Consider the following 22,628-nt stretch of genomic DNA (forward strand, 5'->3'; position numbering starts at 1 on the left):
TATATATATATATATATATATATATAAATATATATATATATATATATATATATATATATATATATATATATATATGTTTCATGAGCCATGTTTCAGCAGCCATATTCTTCACTTGGTGGGCAGTGCTTGGCCACTTGCCTTCTGTGACCTTCCTCATGTATGTACTTGGCAATGAAGCCATAGTTCTTCATGATACACATCTCCCTGTGTGTGAGACCATCGGAGGGCTTGTTTTTTTTTCCTCCCGACTCTATCTCTCAGAGTTGATCTTGGTTTGCAGCTGCACAGCTGTTCAGCCTTTACTTAAAAGGCTCTTGCTTTTTATTTTGGTTTTTGAAGTCAGCCTTCTCACTGTTGTATAAGAATTCATTCTCCTTATACCAATCCGCAAGATCTTTCTCTTCTTCAGCTCCAAGTGTGAGAGCTGCGGCTGAACTTCTTTGTTTCCTGTGAACCTGCTCCTTGTGTCTTGTTGCTGTATGTTCTCCCTTCAAACGAGTCCTGAAGGGGAAGAAATCCATATTGGGATTTTTTTTCTACAGCAAAGGAAACGGCTCAAGGGCAAAAAAAGGAGATAGTAATGAAAGAAAGCCCGCAACTCACTGCCCCTATAGAAAAGCGTTCAGAGGGGTGGCCAAAAGAGAGGTCAATTTCGGGAGGAGAGTTGTCCCGATACCCTCCTCTTGAAAGAGTTCAAGTCATAGGCAGGAGGAAATGCAGATGAAGGAAGATTGTTCCAGAGATTACCAATGTGAGGGATGAAAGAGTGACGATTCTGGTTAACTCGTGCGTAAGGGGTTTGGACAGTAAAGGGATGAGCTTGAGTAGAAAGTCGAGTATGGTGAGGGCACGGGAGGGGGGAGGCATGCAGTTAGCAAGTTCAGAAGAGCAGTCAGCCACATATTCCCCCCCCCCAGAGTCTCCCGTCCCATCCCAACAACCCATCCCTCCCTCCTCCCCTCAGTGCCAGCCACATTCTCCCCTCCCAGAGTCTCCCGTCCCATCCCAACAACCCATCCCTCCCTCCTCCCCTCAGTGCCAGCCACATTCTCCCCTCCCAGAGTCTCCCGTCCCATCCCAACAACCCATCCCTCCCTCCTCCCCTCAGTGCCAGCCACATTCTCCCCTCCCAGAGTCTCCCGTCCCATCCCAACAACCCATCCCTCCCTCCTCCCCTCAGTGCCAGCCACATTCTCCCCTCCCAAAGCCTCCCGTCCCATCCCAACAACCCATCCCTCCCTCCTCTCCCCTGCAGTCCACCTCCAGTCAGCCTGATCAGCCCTGGGGAGCCTGACTGCTCCATCATCTTCAGTCACCCAAGATGTGAAGAACAAACTACAGGTGAGACCAAAATTTGAGCCTCGGCTAAAATTATCCTGAAATGACATCCCCTAATCTTTGACAACACTCAGCTGTCACCTTCTTCAACACTAAACATCCTTAACTGGAAACTTCTCATCTCTTTCACTAAATCAGCTTCCTCGAGGTTGGGCGTTCTGTATCGTCTCCGCCAGTTCCACTCCCTTACACAGTTGCTATCCATATACAGGGGCCTTGTCTGCCCTCATATGGAGTATGGATCTCATGTGTGGGGAGGCTCCACTCACACAGCTCTCTTGGACAGAGTGGAGTCTAAGGCTCTTCGTCTCATCTACTCCCCTCTCACTGATAGTCTTCTACCTCTTAAATTCCGTCGTCATGTTGCTTCTTTATCTTCTATCAATATTTTCATGCTGACTGCTCTTCTGAACTTGCTAACTGCATGCCTCCCCCCATCCTGTGGCCCCACTCCACTCGACTTTCTACTCTAGCTCATCCATTTACTGTCCAAATCCCTTATGCAAGAGCTAACCAGCATCTTCACTCTTTCATCCCTCATGCTGGTAAACTCTGGAACAATCTTCCTTCATCTGTATTTCCTCCTGCCTATGACTTGAACTCTTTCAAGAGGAGGTTATCAGGACACCTCTTCTCTCGAAATTGACCTATCTTGGCCACTTCTCTGAATGCTTTTCTATAGGAGCAGTGAGTTGCAGGCTTTCTTTCATTATTGTTTCCTTCTTTTGCCCTTGAGCTCACACACACACACACACACACACACACACACACACACACCACACACACACACACCACACACACACACACACACACACACACACACACACACACACACACACACACACACACACACACACACACACACACACACACACACACACACACACACACACACACACACACACACACACACACACACACACACACACACACACACACACACACACACACACACACACACACACACACACACCACACACACACACACACACACACACACACACACACACACACACACACACACCACACACACACACACACACACACCACGCACACACACATACACACACTGTTCATTACTTTTACTGTCTTCTGCTTTCCGTACACACACCATTTCCCATGTTAAAATATTTTAAAGAGAAAAAGATATGTAAGTGTTGTTGGGTGATCAAAAATATAGAAAGCTTGTGCCCTAGAGCAGGGGTCGGCAACCTCCAACCCACGGGCCAGAGACGGAACTCATGGTCCGTCACCCTGCTTGATATGTGTATAACAATCTGGCCCGCAACTTTGTGTAATGAGGAGCAGAAGGCAAGGTACCGCACCTCTTCTTCCGTGAACTTGTACTCCCTTCTCTCAAATACATTAAGCATGTAAAATGCATCGTTGCCATGTTTGGCAATGTTGTGAACAACTCTTTTAAAAAATGAAATATACAAAGTCTCACATATGCTCCCAGCTGAGTGACCACCTCATCAATCAATCCAGACATTGAGTCACTTCTCCGTGGCACCAACCATCCCACTAATATGATAAAACTGTTGTCTGCACTCACTCATGTGCATGGTTTTAAATAAATTTCTTGTAATCTAGTCACTGTGTGCCTGATAATTATCTATAAAGTTTTTGTACACTGTCACTTTTGGGTTCTCCTTGGCACTCCAGTGCACCTAGAAGCTGTCTCTGGCCCTGCCTGGCACTGTGAAGCTTGCCGACCCCTGCCCTAGAGGATTGTGTGTGTGTGTGTGTGTGAGAGAGAGAGAGAAAGTTTTCAGGAGTAGACTAACCATAGTTTTTGTTTATAGTGAGATAATCTGTGGGCTCTGGTGTGGCTGGGTGTGCTATGTGGTTTGATGTTCTTGGCTGTGATGGGGGATGTGGTGTGATGTGTGGTGTGCTAGGATCTATTATGAGATGTGGTGTGACATGGGGTGTGGGGTGATGTTGCTGGTGTGGCTTAGCAGTCTGATATAGGGTGTGGTGTGGCTGGGCGTGATGCAGTGTGGTGTGGCTTATCATGATCTGATATGGGGTGTGGTGTGGCTTGACTGGGTGGTGTAGATATGGGGTGTGGTGTGGCTGGGTGTGATATGCAGTGTGGTGTGGCTTATCATGGTCTGATATGGGGTGTGGTGTGGCTTGACTGGGTGGTGTAGATATGGGGTGTGGTGTGGTTTATCACGGTCTGATATGGTGATGTGGGGTGTGGTGTGGCTTGACTGGGTGGTGTAGATATGGGGTGTAGTGTGACTGGGCGTGATATGCAGTGTGGTGTGGTTTATCATGGTCTGATATGGGGTGTGGTGTGGCTTGACTGGGTGGTGTAGATATGGGGTGTGGTGTGGTTTATCACGGTCTGATATGGGGTGTGGTGTGGCTTGACTGGGTGGTGTAGATATGGGGTGTGGTGTGGTTTATCACGGTCTGATATGGGGTGTGGTGTGGCTTGACTGGGTGGTGTAGATATGGGGTGTGGTGTGGCTGGGTGTGATTTATCACGGTCTGATATGGGGTGTGGTGTGGCTTGACTGGGTGGTGTAGATATGGGGTGTGGTGTGGCTGGGTGTGATATGCAGTGTTGTGTGGCTTATCATGATCTGATATGGGGTGTGGTGTGACCGGGCGTGATATGCAGTGTGGTGTGGTTTATCACGGTCTGATATGGGGTGTGGTGTGGCTTGGCTGGGTGGTGTAGATATGGGGTGTGGTGTGGCTGGGTGTGGCAGGTCTGGTGTGGGGTATGGTGTTTAGCATGGCTGGATCTGATGGGTGGTGTGGCGTGGCTAAGGCATTAACCCGGTGGTAGCTGCGGGGATCATGGTTCCTAAAGGCCGCTCCCTCTAAGCGAGAATAATGAGAAAAAATCATCACTCACACAAACCATTTCATAATATGTGTCAATGCATTTGTGATCAGTTTACGCATCATCTATTTAGGGGGATTTATATCATGGCAAAAATTTGGCCCATCGCTGGTACGTGGTAAAGCCACAAATTTGTCCCGTTGCTGCTACCGGGTTAATAGATAGCAAAGGCACAGCTGCTGGCCATGTAGCTGTGCCCCGGTATGGCGTTAAGCCTCATCCACCTGATTTGGTTTGTCCGGGCTTTGTTTACAATGTTATTTATATTTTTATTAAAGTAAGTGATGACGTACGTATGTATGTATGTATATAACTAGAATGTCAACAATCCCTCCGCTTATTCTTTTGACCTGTTCCACTTTGCATCGCTTTTTAGGTCCTCCTTGGTACTTCTTCACACTTAGTTACTCAGTCATAGTTAAAATTTGGCTTCTGCCATGTGCAGATCAGGATGGGACAAACCAAATCAGGGGCGAGACTCAACGCCACACTGGGACCACCAGGTAGACATGGCCACCTCAAACAGGCAGGCAGGGTGAAGCTCCCTTAGATACACTCACCAAAACCTTCTCCAACACTGTAAGCATCCCAGCCATTCTGAGATACACAGACCAACAATTGTGAGACACTTCTCCCTGTGCAGAACGTGTTAGCCCTGTGTACTCATGCTCAACGAAGGAGTGAGGTGCCAATGACTCAGGATCACATGTGCACTGATGAGCCTTGACGCTTGATCTAGATAATGCATTGCTCATATTCTGTGCTGGAAATATATCGTTGACGTAAGCGTACTATAATAATTGGTTGGGGTGATAATTCTTCACCACAAGGGTGGTTGTTCGTATGCAAGATGCCATTCTGGTGCTAACTAACTCAGCTCTGAGTCACTGACATTAGGTTGTCAATGCATTACATAAATTATTGACAATTATTATGAGACTGTGGTGTGGATACAATTATTATGTAAGCCACTCCACTCAGGACATTGATCACTATTCTTGGACTCTACCGACTCTCACATCAGTTATTCTCAAATGCCAAAAAAAAGGCAAAATGTGTTCTCAGGAGTATTTCTTGAGTTAATGGTACAGAGTCTTGTCAGACTCCCACCAGGGTCAAGACACCACCCATGGAAAAGCCCACAACTCCTATTACATGACAAATGTGTGTGTGCTTGGGGACCATTGTCAGGCAGTTTAAATGCTGTGGCTGACCTCATTCCTATTCAGTTGAGGGAATGATAGTGCCAGGTGGTAGTTTAGAAGCATAATTGCCAGTAAAAGTATACAGAATTATATGCCAGAATTAATACGTAAACCACATACTGCATCATTATGGTTACATATATACAATATATGAGGATGGGAAGTATTTATTTGGTAATGAGGGTATGCACCCCTATGGTAATTACACTGTTAAGTCTGCTTTGAGGCCTGTCACTAGTGGAGCCTGTGGCCACATATCTGCAGACCCATTCATCGTGCTATGTTAGAGATGAACATACGAATTGGCTGTGCTATTTGGCGATAACTGAGGCCTTCACCATTAAAGATAATGATGACTTTGCGCCAGTCTTGTGGGGTTTGCATTGACACTAATTTCATCATGAATTAGGCTGGTATACTCTTTCGCTTCTCACATCAGCTATTTCTAAAGGTCAAAGAGGGAGTCAGTCAGGTTCCAGTGAGTGTTCTTTAGGTTCATGCTACTGAAGAAGGGTCAAACTAGCACCAGGGTCACAAAACTACCCCTGGAAATGTTCAAAACTCCCACGAAAGCCTTAGCAAATCTGTGTTTTCAGGTTCATGATACAGAGGAAGGATCAGACTACCACCAGGGTCACACAACTACCTCTGGAAATAAACAAAACCCCCATGAAAGCCTTGCCAAATGTGTGTTTTTAGTTCATGGTAGAGAATAAGGATGAAACAACTATAATATAACCATTTCAAATAGTCCTTTTGGGCGTTTGATTCAGATTCCCTTCCTCTCCTATCTTATCTATAGGTAACATATGAGAGGGAAAAATAGGTGTTGGGACTGTGTGGCAGAGCAGAGGGGAGGAAAGGACCCAAGGAAGTCAATGCAAAATGGACTATTTGAAATTGTTTGACTATAGGCCCTTCCAGGCAGACATCGCAACCCACGGTGGCATTAGGGACTGATATGTATGGGACTGTGCATTGTGGTTCACTGAGGGTTTTCGTGACTCCCTGCTATCGCACTGACACTTTTCCCTCCCCCGGAAACCTGAGTTTGCTTTGTTTTGTTATCTTGGAATGGTGTGGTGTCGCTGGCAGACACAGACACCATGGAAAGAGCTTTTGCCCGGGGAGAAGCAAGGCGCACAGGTTTATCCATGGCCTTAAAAGATCTCCTTTGTAACCGCCTTATTGTATAGCAGGTTGGACCAATCCTAAAGGACTCAGACGGCAGTGAACACATAAAACTCCAAACGTATGATGTAAGTGTTTTGCCTAAACGAACAACACCGAGGATACTGAGACTATCGCTGCCCACACCAAAAAGGTTTAGGTCAAAGGCTCGGAGGCTCCATGTTCATTTCAGTCTGGGGATAAGTGGAAATTTTTTGGCCAGGGGCAGTTTACTCAAAAAACATGCATTTGCATTTGACACGGCTTTCATAAGATTTCTGGTTACTTTCAGTGGTAGTTTTATGACCCTGGTGGTAGTTTGACCCTTCTTTTGCACCATGAACCTAAGAAACACACATTTGACATGGTTTTCCTAGGAGTTTAGGGCATTTCCAGGGCTAATTTAATGACCCTGGTGGTAATGTGACCGTTTTTCTGTACCATGAACTTACAATAACACTCATCTTCTCGGCCTTTGGAAACAGTTGATGAGAGGGGCGGAAACATCTGTGAATACTGACCTAAGCTTGTATTGAGTTACGGTAGCCCCCTGTTAGTCAGTTAGCTAGTTAATTAGTTCATCCATTGGTTAATTAGTTTATTGAGTCATTAGTTAGTAAGCAGTCATAGCATGTAGTTAATCAATAAGTTCATTTATTAGTTAGTTTATTAGCTCATTCATTAGTTAATTAGTTTATTGAGTCATTAGTTAGTAAGCAGTCATCACACGTAGTTAATCAATTAGTTCATTCATTAGTTAGTTATATATAGGTGTGACTGTGTGTGAAGGCAGTGCTGTGATTAATAATTATATAGGCCTGCACATCCCAGCAGAGGTCAGAATAATCCACATAACAATAATCTTTCTGTATTATGTTCTCATCAATAATTTTCTTGTTATTTCATTGATTTTTTTCCTCTCGTTAACAAGGGTCTTTATACTGTACCTTATGGGGTCGGCCGGGCTGTGGTGACTCTTCCCTCCTGCTGTTCATCCTTCCTCCCTTCTACTGCCATTTCTGCCCCTTCCTCTCCCTCGTATCTTATTTTTTCCTCCTCCGATAGATATTCCTTCCCTCGTCTTCCTCTATATCTTTGTCTCTTCCCTTTTACTTCTCTTCATTTCATATTCTCCTCCTCCTCCTCACTTTCTCTCCTCTCTATACATATAATCGTTCCATGTTATAACCATCAATCCATTCCTCCTCAGTGTGTCCTGATAAGAGGGATTAAATGACCAGTTATTCAGTAAACTAGGGGTTAAGCTTCCCTCCCAGAACACATTTCAAGACTTCCGAACCTTGCTTATAATATATACAAGGTCCCTTATGCCCCTCTCGGCTGGACGCTGGGTAGTTTTGTAATATTGGCTTTGGTCTCAGATTTTGAAGTCTTTTGTTAGATTTCTCCTTCGTTTTTGTGTACATGGATGTTTTCAATTCAGTTTCATTAATTATTCTGTCCTCATTATCTCTACTTTTAGCCTCGGTTTGACTTCTGTTCCTCTCGGCTTTTGTGCTCACTTAGACCATCCCTTCATCTTGGCTTTTGAATTCTCTGCTAATCTTGCCCTGTCTTTATTTATTTATATTGATTGTTTTATATGCTTAATATATTTTCTGTTACATAGCTTGAATATTCCAGAAATTCATCTAAAATATGCCTCTTTTGGCCAGAAATAAGCAAAAAATGAGAAATTTTAACCTTAAATTTGTCCCTAAGTCAATTATACTTCAAAGCCTCTCCGGAGAAAGACTGCAAACTGTTATGGTGTTTTATAATTTTAAAAAATCTTAGGGTCCACATTTATTGAGAGCAAAATCAAAATGGTACATTTCCTCCAAGACGAGGCCGATTCATATTGACTCATCTTGACGTTCTCTCCCCCTCCAGAGCATGTGGTGTGTGCTGGGATGCCTTGCAGGAGATCACGCTGGGATACGAAGCCACCCCTCGAGAAATGGAGTCAATTCAGCCACTCGATTCTGCCGAGGGAAAAGAATCGTTCAACTCTGAAGATTGCTACGGACTCCTATGTATTAGCTAGCAAGATGTGAGATGTGAAAATAAAGTTCAGGGATGAATCTTTTTTTTATTTTACAAATAACCATTGTGCTAAATCTCCGGACACCCGAAGAAGTATAATGGACTTAGTACAGATTTTCAAGCTATTTTTACTGCTACTTATGGCAAATTTTGTTCATTTTAATAAAGCCATTTTCAAATATTTTTGGCTATAAACTGAATTTTTTTGTTATTTTGATAATTTTAAAATTTAAGCAAGGAGAAACTAATTTAAACCACAAAAATCAACTTATTATATAAAATAAGTATAACTAACTAATACAAGGAAAGAAACATTAGAAATATAAGCTTATGAGAGAGGAAGATGAAGGGAACTTATTAAGAGGAGAGATTGCATACACAGGTCAAAATAGTTAAGCAACGGAAATGAAGGGAACACAAGAACATTAAACAAGACGTAAATCAGACATCTATAAAAATAAGAGTACTCGAGAGCAGAGAAAGACATGAAAGATTGCATATACATAACGAGGTCAAAAAAGTTCAAGAAAAAGCCGTAGAAATGAAGGGAAATCATTACCTTACAAGACAAAGCCATAACACAACAGACAGACATCTAGAAAAAGACAACTCAAAATCAGAGAAAATCACAGAAACGAGAAGAAAGGTTACGAGAGAGAGAGAGAGGAGGAACAACAGACCCCTACAAATGTGTCACTCCCTGCTCATGTGAGACAAGCTATATGCACAAGAAACTGATTCCCCTGTTTCTGTGCTTTTCCCAGGCATTAGAATGAACTTAAATCCACCATAACGACTCAACATCTTTGATTTTTAGTCTGATGAGGCCTGAATAGTTGGTCTATGCCAGGCAAGTGATATCTCAAGATGAACCCTCATGGCGCTTACCTCACTTCAGCAGGGAGGGAGCGACACAATTATATCAACAAGGGAGTCATAAAGGAACATGGTACAGAGATGAATATATGAGAGATTACTGTGAGATATATATACACCTTAGACAAGAGAGAGAAATAAGGTCAGCACAAGAGGGTGGAAAGATGAGGGCTTGCAGGCATATGAGAAAATAAAAACATTTATGTTGAAGAATATTTAAGATTACTATGAGATATATACACCTTAGACAGTAAGATGAACAGACAACATTACAAGCAGGAAAAACGAGAGCACTTGCAGACATAATAAGGAAGATAAAATAAAAGAATATGTATACAGAGATTAATATTTGAGGCATCCGGCAGAGAAGTGTCGTAAGAAACATAGACCCTTGTGTATAGTGTACGGAGTCACTTTTCCCTTGCACTTTACATCTTAACAGAGCTATTATGTTCTAGTTTGCATTGGGAAAGGCAGACAAAACCTCCCACAAAAAGAACAAGGAATGAATGCAAGGGAAAAGCACCCTTATATGGGGTGTACGGAGGGCTGGAGGTCCCGTAAACTGTCCTGGGAATGTTAACAAACTAATGTACGTAACAATAGGTTACTGTGCCTTACAGTTTCTCTTCCGGAAGCCTCGTTTATATATATATATATATATATATATATATATATATATATATATATATATATATATATATATATATATATATATATATATATATATATATATATTAAAAGCTGTGGAGAAATTAAATCAGAGAAATAACTGGGATAATATATATACAGAGAAAAAGGATTTACACGAGAGGGATTTACGTAGGAGAGGAAGAAAGACAGGTAGAGGGAGGTAAAATGGAGGAGACGAGAGGTGGAGAGAGAATGTGTGAAGGGAGGAAGGCTGTGAGAGAAGGAAAAATTTGGGATTTACATACAAAAGGAACAAAGGTAGGTAGAGAGAGGTAATATGGAGGAGACGATGAGGTTATCTGGGAGGAGGAAAACTTAAAATGAGAGATAAATGCAGACACTGAGATAGAAGAGAAAGACGAGGAGGAGGAGGAGGAGGAAGGAGAAGAATCTACAATCATCAAGAGAGGAGAGACCTGGAGGAAGACGAGAGGAGGAGGAAGAAGGAACGTCATAGAGGAGAGTCTACCAGTGTCAAGTGCTGGTTCATGGTACGTATTTGAGCTTTCCTTCCTAAGAGAGAAGACTTAAATGAATGGATAAGAACAGATAGAAAGGCACGGTACAACTGATATTTGGTCAGTGTTCTCGGACGGTTCCGCCTCACGTTAACTACTTTCAACCCAGCAGGCACACGACGTCAAACCGACGTTGATAATATGTAGAAATTTGGTCATGACGTCGGACACCATAAAATCGACGTCAATTCAACGTTAGAATTTCAATGTTGATCATGTGTCAGATATCGACGTTGGAATCACATTGAAATCTCGTTAAAAATTCACCGATTTGAAAACTGACCTATTTTGTACGTTGAAATGTGGTTGGAACCTGACGCTGAACCAACGTCTTTCTTCCACGATAAATTCACCGTCGATTCAACGATAGGATTACAACGTCACTTCTACGTCCTATACCGACGATAAATCACATTGAAAAGTTGTTAGGAATTCACTAATTTGAAGACTCCTATGCTCTAAAAGTTGAATTTTGGTTGTAACCTGACGGTGAACCAACGCCTTTCGTCAACCATAAAGTCAACGTCAGCTGAATGTTAGAATCACAACGTTGGTTATATGTCACATGTCGACGTGGAAATTACAAAGAGTTGTGGTTGGAAGTTCACCAAGATGAAGACATGACTTGTATATACTTTCTAAGTTGAATTTTGCTTGTAACCTGACGATGAATCAATGTCTGTCCTGAACCATAAAGTCAATGTCAATGGAATATTAGAATTACAACGTTGATTATATGTTGGATGTCGACGTGGAAATCACATTGGAATATTGGTTGGATTTCACCAAGATAAAGGCTGACCTGCTTTAAGTTGAATTAAGGATGAAAATGGTTACTGAACTAACATTTTCTTTTCAGTGTGATAGCCACATTAACTGTATAGTGTAACAAAGTCACAATGCCAATGGATATATACATATTCCCTACTCTTGTTGAAAATCTATTGTGAATCTAACACAATTTCAATGTTGATACTTTATTACATTTTGTATTCTATACCTACTGATACCAAAATGGATATCACAATACTGTCACGAAATGTGAGTAATAACTGCAGAATAGCATATTGTAACAGCAGAACATTCGTGTCCCAGTGGATATAGCGTTAATTGGCGTTAATCCATCAAGTACTACCTAAAAGGAATCTAACTCTGTGTAAACACTAATCCTCCCCAACGGCACCATTCCGGCATCTATAGCATTCAGTCGTTTATAAGTACCAGCCCGCCGTAGATATACAAGCCCCAGAACACAAAGGCCTCGCAGATTTCACCACATTTACCACTTTATTAGGGTAAGTTTGAGTTTGTCATGCATTCACAGTTCAAGTTAAACAATGTACAAGAGTTCTCAGAGTATCAAAAAGGTGCTATACCATGTATAACCTTAGTAGTCATAGTATATAAGTTAGTAAGTATTTTGTAGAGTCAGCAAATTCTTTCTTGTCTGTTCCCATTTCCCTACCTCAAGCTACTACCTCCTGCGTAGTTATATACTCTTTGTGTCAAGTAAATTTAAGAGTGCTACCATAATACTCATGTTATTTTGTATACATAATGTAAGAATTAGTGCATTTCTGTAGATTTATAAATAATAAGACAGGGTATTATGAAGTTTAAAGATTATTATGAAGTTTAATAAGTGCCTGCAAGAATATATAAGCAATTAATTCTTGCAGGGTGCAAGATATGCAAGATATGCAAGATACATGCAAAACTGGAGTCAGAAAAGTAAACCTATTACTTCACGAAGTGGTTTGATCTTCCACCAAGCACCACCGCCCACTACAAGATATATCTTCGATCAGCTCTATAACAGACTACTGGACTGTGGATGTGTCAGACTATATAATACGTAAGCTATAAACTAATATTGCATCATACTGTACAGTACTTCTGATGGTGTCGTAGTAAGTATAGCACATATGCTTTGTCTATGTTTTAAACACTAGGTGTGTCATGATCTAGGTTCACAGATATACTGTAGCTTGTATGAATAGAATGCATGATGACGCACTAGATGTTTAAAAAATTTCCTTACGCCCCGTTAAGTTTCGTGTAGTTTTTACCCCGAACTCCTCTTTGCCCCTTTCCCTGGCAACCATCAATATTTCGTGTTTATTAGGTTGGCAGTAGTTGCCAGAGTTTAGCCAGAACTACACTATTGACAATCCAGCAAAACAGGTTAAGGTCTTCCTTCCATCCTAACCTAACCTTTTTGATGGGTTAGCAATATTGTATCTTTGGCTAAGATCTGGCTGGCAGCCCACAAATGCTCGGCAGCAGACAGGAGTAAACCAGATCTATTCAGTATTGTCACTTAAGTTAACCTTACCTATGTAACCTAACTTTTCCTAACCTATACATTTGTGCATGTCAACTCAGACGAAACGACCAGTTACCACCATGGCACGTTATTTGAAATGGTGGAGGAAGATCAATGCAGATGTTAATGCTGTAGCACAGGAGAGCAGCTCTAGTGACAGTATTGAGGATAATTTTAATGAAGTCAGTGAGTCAGCTGGTGTACAAGCAGAGGTGCCTGATGAGGTTAGGTGTCTGGAAGCTCCTCAGCTGGCAAGTGACTCTTATTTAGCAAGTGTTGAGGTCGGGCCTAGCTCAGCAGGCATTTCTGACCATAACACATGTTCTTCCTCTGATTCTGAGATAGACAATAGTGATCAAACACATTCATATTCTTTTCTGATTATGAGATAGAAGAATCAAGCAACTCAGGAAACACAGAGATTAGACGTGAGCTAGCAGAATGGGCACTGAAATGTAATTGTACTAGAAAGACACTGAATGACCTACTAGCTATACTTCGCCGGCACGGACACAATGATCTCCTGCAGATGCCCGAACGTTGCTTCAGACTCCAAGGACTGTAGACGTGTTATCTAAATGTGGTGGCCAATATGCCTATTTTGGTATAGAAAAAGGTATCTCACATATTTCTGGGCTGAAATCACTTATATCAAAGGGAATTAGTTTGCAGTTCAATATTGATGGTTTACCACTATTTAAATCAAGTAATGTACAGCTTTGGCCTATAATGTGTAGCATAAACCGTGGGCATGTCCCTTTCATTGTTGGGATGTTTTGTGGAACAGGAAAACCCAGCCCGGTGAAAGAATACCTTGCAGATTTTTTGAAAGAGCTTCACAAGTTAACAGTTAATGGCATTAAATTTGAAGACAAAACATACAATGTTTCAGTTGATGGCTTTGTGTGTGATGCCCCTGCAAGGGCATTTTTGAAATGCGTAAAAACCCATACTGGATACAGTGCCTGTGAAAGATGCACAGTACATGGATCCTGGGATGGAAGAGTAGTATATAACACACAGGAATTATTCCCTCTCCGTAAAGCACAGCAGTTTCAAAATATGGCATATGAAGACCATCAGATAGAGCAATCACCTCTCACAGACATTGGCATTCTTTGCATTGAACAGTTTGCCTTGGATTACATGCACTGTGTTTGTTTAGGTGTTGTGCGACGTATTTTGTCCTTTTTAAAACATGGTCCCACACAGTGCCGTCAGTCAGCTCGCCAGATATCAGAAATATCAAATAGACTAGTGTCGTTGAGTGGATTGATGCCCAGTGAGTTTGCTCGACAGCCCAGATCGCTCTTAGAACTAGATCGCTGGAAAGCAACTGAACTGCGCCAGTTTCTCCTTTACACAGGCCCTGTAGTTTTAAGAGATGTGGTCCCAACACCAATTTATGACCACTTTCTCTGCTTAAATGTTGCCATAGCTTTTATGTTAGATGCTGATGCTGACAAGAGAAACTTTTACTTGCCATATGCTAAAGAACTTTTAGAGTGTTTTGTTGGCAATTGCCCAGACATTTATGGTAACACTTTCACAGTTTACAATGTTCATAACCTCATACATTTACATGAAGATATAACTTTCTTTCAGTGCTCTTTGAATGATATATCTGCATTCAAGTATGAAAATCATATAAAGATTGGAAAGAAAATAGTCAAAAAAGCACAAAATCCCATTGCACAGATTGCAAAACGCTTAACAGAACTTAATGCACATGGATCCACTAGTACAGCCAAAGTAATATATCCTGTCATCTCTACAAGGAGCAAAGATAACTGTTTCATACTTCATACAGAAGATTTTGTCTTTGTGCATGAAGAAAAGAGCAGTGGTGAACTTGCTTGTGAAATTATAGGTCAGATTCATATGCAAAATTTCTTTGAAAGTCCTTGCAATTCAAAACTAATGAATATTGCTTTTATAGAGACCAAACATTTGAAGCAAAAGCTCAGAAAGAAAGTAATAGACAGAAGTTGCATTTCTCGTAAAGTTGTGTGCTTCCCGTATGATGATGGCTTTGTATTTTTCCCATTATTACATAGGGCTGAAAAGTTTTAAGGATCAGTCCATATTGGACAAAATAGCTTCTTTACCCTGGCCTATCACCAACAAAATCTCAATTACTGTTGTGAACACTGCACTTAGGTGTATGAGTAAAGTACCTAAATATGTATGTTTGCAATTATGTTTATAATTTTGTAGTTGTTGCTTCCTTACTGCATAAAGCTTTTATTTATTTTATTTATTAGATGAAATATAAAAGCATTTAAATTGACACCATCAGGGGTTACAGTAGTGTGCAAGCCATGTATTATAGCTACTATGTATATATATAGCTTATCACATTATTCAATCCACACAACTGCTAAACAGTATGGCAATGTGGGCTCGAGCAGTGTGGCTGGAGGACAATGAAGAGCAGGAGGGTGTTATACCACAGAAGTGGATACAGAATCAAATGGTCCATTGGCCACCTGGTGTTAATGCTGCCCCCGCTATGGCTGAAATGAGAGATCCAACACCATCTTGGAGAAAGTTCACACTTGTGAAAGTAAAAATTGCTTCTGGTGTGTAACAATTTTGTTCAAAACTGCTTTTGCCTATTTGAATTGTGAAGTAAAAGAAGTACTGCAGACTTTTTAGATATTGCTTATTGTGATTTTCAGTTCTCTCAAAGAAGATAATAATGCTACCATACATGTACTGGAGGTTGCATAATATTATTTGCTATGTGCATATGTTTATGCATATTTTATTACATGTATGGTCTTACTTGATAGATGACAAAACTGTCTGTGAGGAATGCAATACTACCACGACATCTGAATTGAGTGATGAAGAAGAGAATGTGAAACGACGCAAGAAGAAAAAAATATTTGAAGACTTCTACGTTGCAGGTAAGAATGAAATCTAAAGGTAACATATTCAGCATAGACTGCACTGTAAATATTAGGTAGACTATGTAAGAGTTCAGCTTTAGAGATAGATGAGATGGCAGTACTGCCATCAGGATTTGATAAAGAAGGGAAAGATGAAGTAGTAAAGTGACCCTGTGTGACTATCCGTGACTGACTGCCGCACCTCCGCCGCTGCCCGTCTCTGGGCCGGCATGGGTGTGTCAGAGGTTGACTATTATTTGCTAAGGAGTATGTGTTAATTACACTTATGATAGACTGTGTTAAGATGTGTAATGTGTGTGTACTTGTGTAACACATTATTGTGTTATGTGACACCACCAGGGCCCGTGAGAGGGGGGTGAAGCTGGTATCTTTACACCAGGGCCCGGTCTCAAAGGGGGCCCGGCCTCAAAGGGGGCCAGTCACCCGACCAGGAGGGAAAAAAATGGGAGAGTAAATGGAGAGAGAGAGAGAGAGAGAGAGAGAGAGAGAGAGAGAGAGAGAGAGAGAGAGAGAGAGAGAGAGAGAGAGAGAATACTAATATGCAAAACACACCATAAACATGATATGTATATATATAATAGAAGTTTCTACAGTTTATCAGTAAAATAATAGTTGTTGAAAAACTTTTTCTAAATAATCTTAAGCCTGGAGTGACACCACGTAATTACGTAAATGAATGCAGCTCAGCTGTGTTGGAATATAAGCGATGTCAACTCTCCGTCTCGCTCAGTCACCATCATTCTGTGGCAGGGTGTACATCGTCTCTCTCATTCCTTGGCAAATATTTCAGTAAGTTACAGAACTTACAGACTTTAAGTTAAGAAACTACTTATAATTTTATCCGTATGTTTAAGTATGTAGCATAATGTAGGACAGTGTAGAGCAGTCTGGATACTGAGTGATAGAGAGAGAGATGAAGCTATGAACGCGTCTAGTTCTCGTATGACAGGGCTGGACCGCTGGGCCCTGGGGTAGGGAAGGGAAGAAAAGGATATGGCGATAATGCGGATTGAGCATGAAGATCTTTTCAGTTGTTATTAAGTTGTGGGAGTTATATTCCTATAATGAGAAATTGGAATAAAATATAGATTTTCTTTTGAGTAATGTACTGTACAGTGTTAGTCTGTACCATGTTTGATTAGCTGAATTATCATTACATATCAGTAAATAATTGATTATTTTACTGTATTTATAGGCCTATGGTATGGACCATATAGTGTTATGTGCATTGTTTATTTACACCAGTTTGTTTATGATAGTTTATCCATATTTTCCTTTAAAATGGTAGGGGCCCAATGACACTCATAGTACCAGGGCCCAGTGATGGCTCTCCCTGGCCCTGGACACCACTATATGTGTAGTGTAATAGAGTAAACACTAAATTAAATGGAGTGTATGGACACTAACTGATACACCTGAATATTGCTGAGCTAAACAGACAGACATCCTGTCACCACTGTACACTCATACACACATACATAAGAGCCTACTTTAAGTCACGTAGACATGGGAATGTCTAGATAATTTAATATACCTATTTTATATATGCCTATTTGGGTTACAGAGTAAGGCATATAGGCCAGGTAAAATAATGGATATAGATTCTCTTTTATGCTAAAGTGAATTTTTTTTTTTTTTATGATTTGCAGATGAGTGCAATGACATGATGCAGGAAAAGGAAAAGAAATGTGAGTCTTTCCATTAATATTAACAATAAATATCATCAGTATTAACATCCTGTGATGGGAACAAGATATTTTGCCACAGTAATCCCTACATTTTGTAGGGGGTGGCAAAAGGGATAGTGTGGGGGGGTTGGGCTTCCCTTCTTCTGTATTACTATCTCATAAATAGACAAGGCACACTGTTGAGTAAGAGGATAGTAAATCAACTCTGTAAACTGAAGAATATGCCTTGTTTGGATTACCCACCTTTTATGAACTAAACCACCTTGGTACATAGATATGTAAATGTATTTGTAGCTTTTATCTTGCTTTTTACAATCTAGTAGTTGTTCTTGTATTTTTATATCATTGCTAACATGAAAGCACATTGTATTTCTCCACCATGTATCATGTTTTTCAGGTGGTGCCTCTCTACCAAAACCCCCAGAGAAATTTGTAAGAAAGCAGTTGATACAACAAAAGAAATCTCCCCAGAAGAGACAGACTCAGGTGTTTCCTACAAGGACTTCTCCTCGGAAGAGAGTGCTGGATTCATCCCAGAAAGGGATACCACATTCACAAGCCCTTCCTAGATCCTCATTGGAGCTGAGTAAGTACAGTATTGGCTTGCACATCTTGCTCTTGGCGCTCACACATAGTCTTAGTGTGTGATGAAAATAACATTATTGGAGCATAAAAGTGAAAGTCCAGAATTTCTGTGATGCCATATCTGTGTGCATTACCACTCTGATGGCAATCTATGGAATCTGTCCAAATTAGGTAATAATTAATCTGAGGCTTATGAAGATTGTAATCAGTGCATTTATTCTCTTTCTGTTTTATGGATTAAGCTGTTTGTTTACTGTGATAGGTAATTTATCATCAGTTAGGTGAATAGCACCAAAACATATTACTCTTATGCCAAGGTTTTTGGAACATAAATAAATTGAAACGTATTCATGGCTTGAGCACTTTGGTGATTTTGGTGAATGTTGACTTTATGATATCTGTTTTTGACAGGTTGTGTTTCACAGGGGGCTGGTCCATCCTCACAAGGAACATCACATGGGATGGGTACAGATGACATGTTGCCTATGTCTGATGGAAGTAAGATTATTTTTCTTGAATGTATTGCAAGTACTTGTGAAACAAACAGACGTGGCACTAGGGCATGGGCTTCAAGGTAACTTACTCTGGACAGAAACTGGCCGAGCCGTGCAACTGACCTACCTAAAGTGTCGGCAGGGGCTTATCTCCTTTCACTGGGGGTTCAGATGGTAGGGTGACTGGGATTATGTCTTGTTGGCTTGGCTAACTCCCTTCTTGGGGGAAACAGACTTGGTATATATATAGATAGGAAATATGTTCATCTTATGAATAAGATAAACAGTTATAGATTAGTCTTTGAATAAGCATATGGGCAATATGTGTTTTGCTTTACTTGTAGCTGTTGCTGCTCTCTTTCTTTACAGGCATTTGGTATGACCTCTCTACAGCTCTAATCTTTTCCTACCCAGCTTCATTCCACTCCCATTCTTTACTTCCTTATGTTAAAGTAGGTAGAATTACACTCTTCTTTTGATATATCTTAGCTTCCAAAATTATAGTTTAATTCCACTATCTATCTCTCTGACGCCTCGCTCCTCTGGGAGAGGCTTTCCTATCCACACTATAAAATGCCTTTTACAGATCCATAAAGGATGGATAAAAATTATAATCTTTTCCAAATTACTCCTCTACTACCATATTAATTGCAAAACACTGATCCACGCAACCTTTCCCTTTCTGAAACCTCCCTGTTCCACCCTGACCTCTGCCTGGGTCACTTCTAGCCGTCCTTCAGTTAGGACTCTCCCATACACTTTTCCTGGCACACTAAGTAAACTTATCCCTCTGTAGCTGTTGCAGTCATTTCTGCAACCTTTACCTTTGTACAGAGGTACAATGACTGCCTCTCTCCACTCTTCTGGGACTTCTCCGCTCCTCCATGCTAGATCACATATCCAGAACATCCAGTCTGCTATTAATTCACCTCCAAACTTTAGCATTTCTGCAATCACTCCATCTATGCCTGCAGCTTTGCCGCTCTTTAGCCTAGCCATCACTTTCTCCACCTCTTTTCTATTTATTCCTTCCTGCATACCCACACGCTTTCCACCTGCTTCAATGCCTATACTAGATACTATTGCTTCACCTTCCGTCCTTCCATTCATTAGGCGGTCAAAATGCCTTTTCCATACCCCTCCTACCTCATCCTTACTACCTACAAGAACCCCATCCTCCCTCTTCATTCTCACACTCCCCTCCTCTCCCATCTTTCTTTCTTAATTTCCTTCCAAAATAACTTCTTGTTCTCACCGAACTTTTCACCCAGCTACCTACCAAACTCTTCATCTACTCTCATTCTACTTTCGCTTATCAATTCCTTCACCTTCGGATTCCATGATCGATACTCTGCTTTCCTTTTCCTTTTAATTTAATTTACTTTCATTTTAATTTAATTCCACCTTCCAGATAATTTCTTTATTCCAGTATCCTTCCTATCCTACATTGTTCTTTCATGTTGTGCTTGCATAAGATCTAAATCATTATCAACTGATCTTTTTCGCTTTTACAAAAAATGGGGATAGCCCAGACAAGACACATCCCATGACTTAGTGAGTTGATATACATGATTTAAGTCTTGTTTAAGCACACCATGAAAGAAAAATTGAGGATAGGAGGATATTAAAGAAAATATCTGTAAGGTGAAAGCACTTAAAAAATCCACAGAATAATAATATTCTGAACTCCAAACTGTAATGTATGTGATTGTAATAGTGAACCATATTTTCCATTACAGAATTTCAGAAAAAGTATTGTTCATTCTGTCTAGTATAAGGGATGGCATAAAGCAAATCCAACATAAGATTAACCAGAGCAACAATGACAGTGAGGTGGAGTTTGAAATCAAGAGAATGAACTCAATAGCTGAAGTCCAAGAAAATGAGAAACTTCTTCAGGACCCAGAAAGTCTCAAGCATGCAATAGGTTATTAAGTCAAGGTTATCTTGTGAAAGTCACATACGCTTTGTGTGATTATGTCTTTATGCACACAAACACAATATAAACCAGGTATATACTGTATATATCCTAATTTCAGATTTCCCGGCTAAGTAGGATCGGAGGAATCAGCATGAAAGATGCAGTTGCCCAAGCAATGCAAAGGTAAATATGTGGTATAGTAGCATTGCACCTCAATGTATGTTATTATAATATTCAGTTTTGCAACCTACATAGGATATTAGAGGCATCAGCATGAAAGTTACAGGCAATGCACAGATATATATACTCGCTGGTGTATTTTGTATTAAAGCTGATATTGCGGCTAGATGTATTTTGTATTATTAATGTGCAGGTCACATGAAATGCTAAGCATGAAAGTTTTCATAATGCTATCCTGTGTACATAATTTATTTTTTGTACAGTAGAAGCTTGATTTTCAAAACTTGGTGGGATGTAGGAGTGTTAATTTTCTTTGATGGAAATTTTTTTTTAGATAGAAGGTTAACTCCCAAGAATGTTTAAATGGGAAGTGTATAGATAAGCAGTTGCCGGTGTGAAGATTATACTTCTAAATCAGTCCCCACTTAATCAGAATTCAAGTCATGCATGCTTGGTAGTCATAAGTGTCTTAGACTTATTTTAGTGATATGATGTAATGGAATGCTTATTTGATAATACTTATCTGGTGTAATACCAGACAAAATATTACTGGAAAGGGATAAGGTTTTCTGTTACTGTACTTTGTGGGTCCTACAGAGTCTTAACCAATGAGGTCATGGCACATATGAACATGAAAGGGAAGAGAGGAAAATATGGCTTTGAACAAACATTGTTGTTCAGGGTTATTAGAGGTAAAAGATTTAAAAAGTATTGCAGCTGTATGTACTAATCATCTCAGAATGTTGTACTATTAGCAATTTCCCTAACATTCATAATTTATTTTTATATTTTTGTTAGTAAGACTCTTATTTCTTTATCAACATCTGTAACACATTGCATCCTGACTAGTGCATCCTAGCACATTACTAGCTGTATTGTAATATTTCATGTAGAATCCAATTAATTCATTATCATTGGTTATCTGTATGTTGCTTCTTGCATCTCAACTTTATTTGTAGGTGTAGCATGAATGTATGAATCTCTCCTATTGTCTAAATACTAACTGTAGCACCGTACATATTAACATACTTAGCCTCTCATTTGTGTTCTGTTTTGTATCTACTTTTATTTTGTTACATTAGTTTATCTTACTGGTTTGTGTTACATGTTGCATTGTGGTATGTGCATTGTGTAGTGTTATACTGTGTTGTGTTAGACTACATTGTTTCGTGTTGTATAAGGTGATTTTTTTCCACATTCTGGTAACATTTGTCTTCTTTAGCTAAATAGTATTTACTGCAAAGTGCCATATTCTTATTTTAATTGCAGAGAGTGTCCTAACTCATCAGTCTGGGACAGAATCCAGTGTTGCAGAGGCTGTGGCTAAATGCTTGAAATATGCACCTGATAGGATTGGAGGAGGTGGACAGGAAGTCTCAAATGAAGGTATGCAACATTTTAAAGCACATACAGGGTGTTTCATGAGTCGTGGTACTTATTCAGGGATATGATAGTTTGGGTGATGCTGAGTTAAAAAATTCTCTATACACATATAGCGGTTTTTGCTTTGTTTAATCTAATATGGTCAGTGAAAATTAAGTGTGGCGAGGGGCTGGGTATGTGTTGCAGGGAGCGCTCTCTCAGGTGGGACACGACGCGTGTGGCATGATGTGCCTGTCTCTTGAGAAACAGTAATTATTCTTCTGCTGCTCCCTTGGCATTTCTGTTGCAATATCCATACATGAATCTATATTATAACAGAATACTCTACATGTTACTGTAAGTAAATGGCATCTTACAGTATGTACTATGTAGCGTGGAGGAATAAACTTCTCTCACAGGCACGACACTGACGTTTGCGTAGAGTTGC

At 40.4% G+C, this 22,628-nt stretch overlaps 1 protein-coding gene and 2 long non-coding RNA genes across 6 annotated transcripts in view; 2 read left to right on the plus strand and 1 right to left on the minus strand.

The window, feature by feature from the left end:
* Window positions 1-83: 83 nt before the first annotated feature.
* LOC126990262 (uncharacterized) lies at window positions 84-8,661 on the plus strand. The gene is made up of 2 exons (XR_007744183.1): window positions 84-1,341; window positions 8,470-8,661. It is a non-coding gene; the product is annotated as an uncharacterized LOC126990262 (long non-coding RNA).
* Window positions 8,662-12,464: 3,803 nt separating this feature from the next.
* On the plus strand, window positions 12,465-22,186 carry LOC126990259 (uncharacterized). Of its 4 annotated transcripts, none has more exons than XM_050848808.1 (7): window positions 12,465-12,564; window positions 15,424-15,617; window positions 15,831-15,947; window positions 17,600-17,638; window positions 18,036-18,224; window positions 18,635-18,721; window positions 20,757-22,171. In XM_050848808.1, the coding sequence occupies exons 2-7, from the start codon at window positions 15,425-15,427 to the stop codon at window positions 20,771-20,773; spliced, it is 642 nt and encodes a 213-aa protein (XP_050704765.1). In that variant the 5' UTR covers window positions 12,465-12,564; window position 15,424; the 3' UTR covers window positions 20,774-22,171. The 4 variants fall into 4 exon arrangements, 2 of the variants coding, with proteins under 2 accessions (XP_050704765.1, XP_050704766.1); XR_007744181.1 differs by lacking the exon at window positions 12,465-12,564 and having other exon boundaries at window positions 15,060-15,617; window positions 20,757-21,510; window positions 22,088-22,186; XR_007744180.1 differs by lacking the exon at window positions 12,465-12,564 and having other exon boundaries at window positions 15,060-15,617; window positions 20,757-20,821; window positions 22,088-22,185.
* Window positions 16,409-22,628, minus strand: part of LOC126990263 (uncharacterized) — a 28,442-nt gene continuing 22,222 nt past the window's right edge. Inside the window, exon 2 of the long non-coding RNA XR_007744184.1 lies at window positions 16,409-16,916. This is a non-coding gene — a long non-coding RNA (uncharacterized LOC126990263). The remainder of the gene's footprint in view (window positions 16,917-22,628) is intronic.

The sequence above is a fragment of the Eriocheir sinensis genome, unplaced genomic scaffold (assembly GCF_024679095.1).
Source record: "Eriocheir sinensis breed Jianghai 21 unplaced genomic scaffold, ASM2467909v1 Scaffold151, whole genome shotgun sequence".
Lineage (NCBI taxonomy): Eukaryota > Metazoa > Arthropoda > Malacostraca > Decapoda > Varunidae > Eriocheir > Eriocheir sinensis.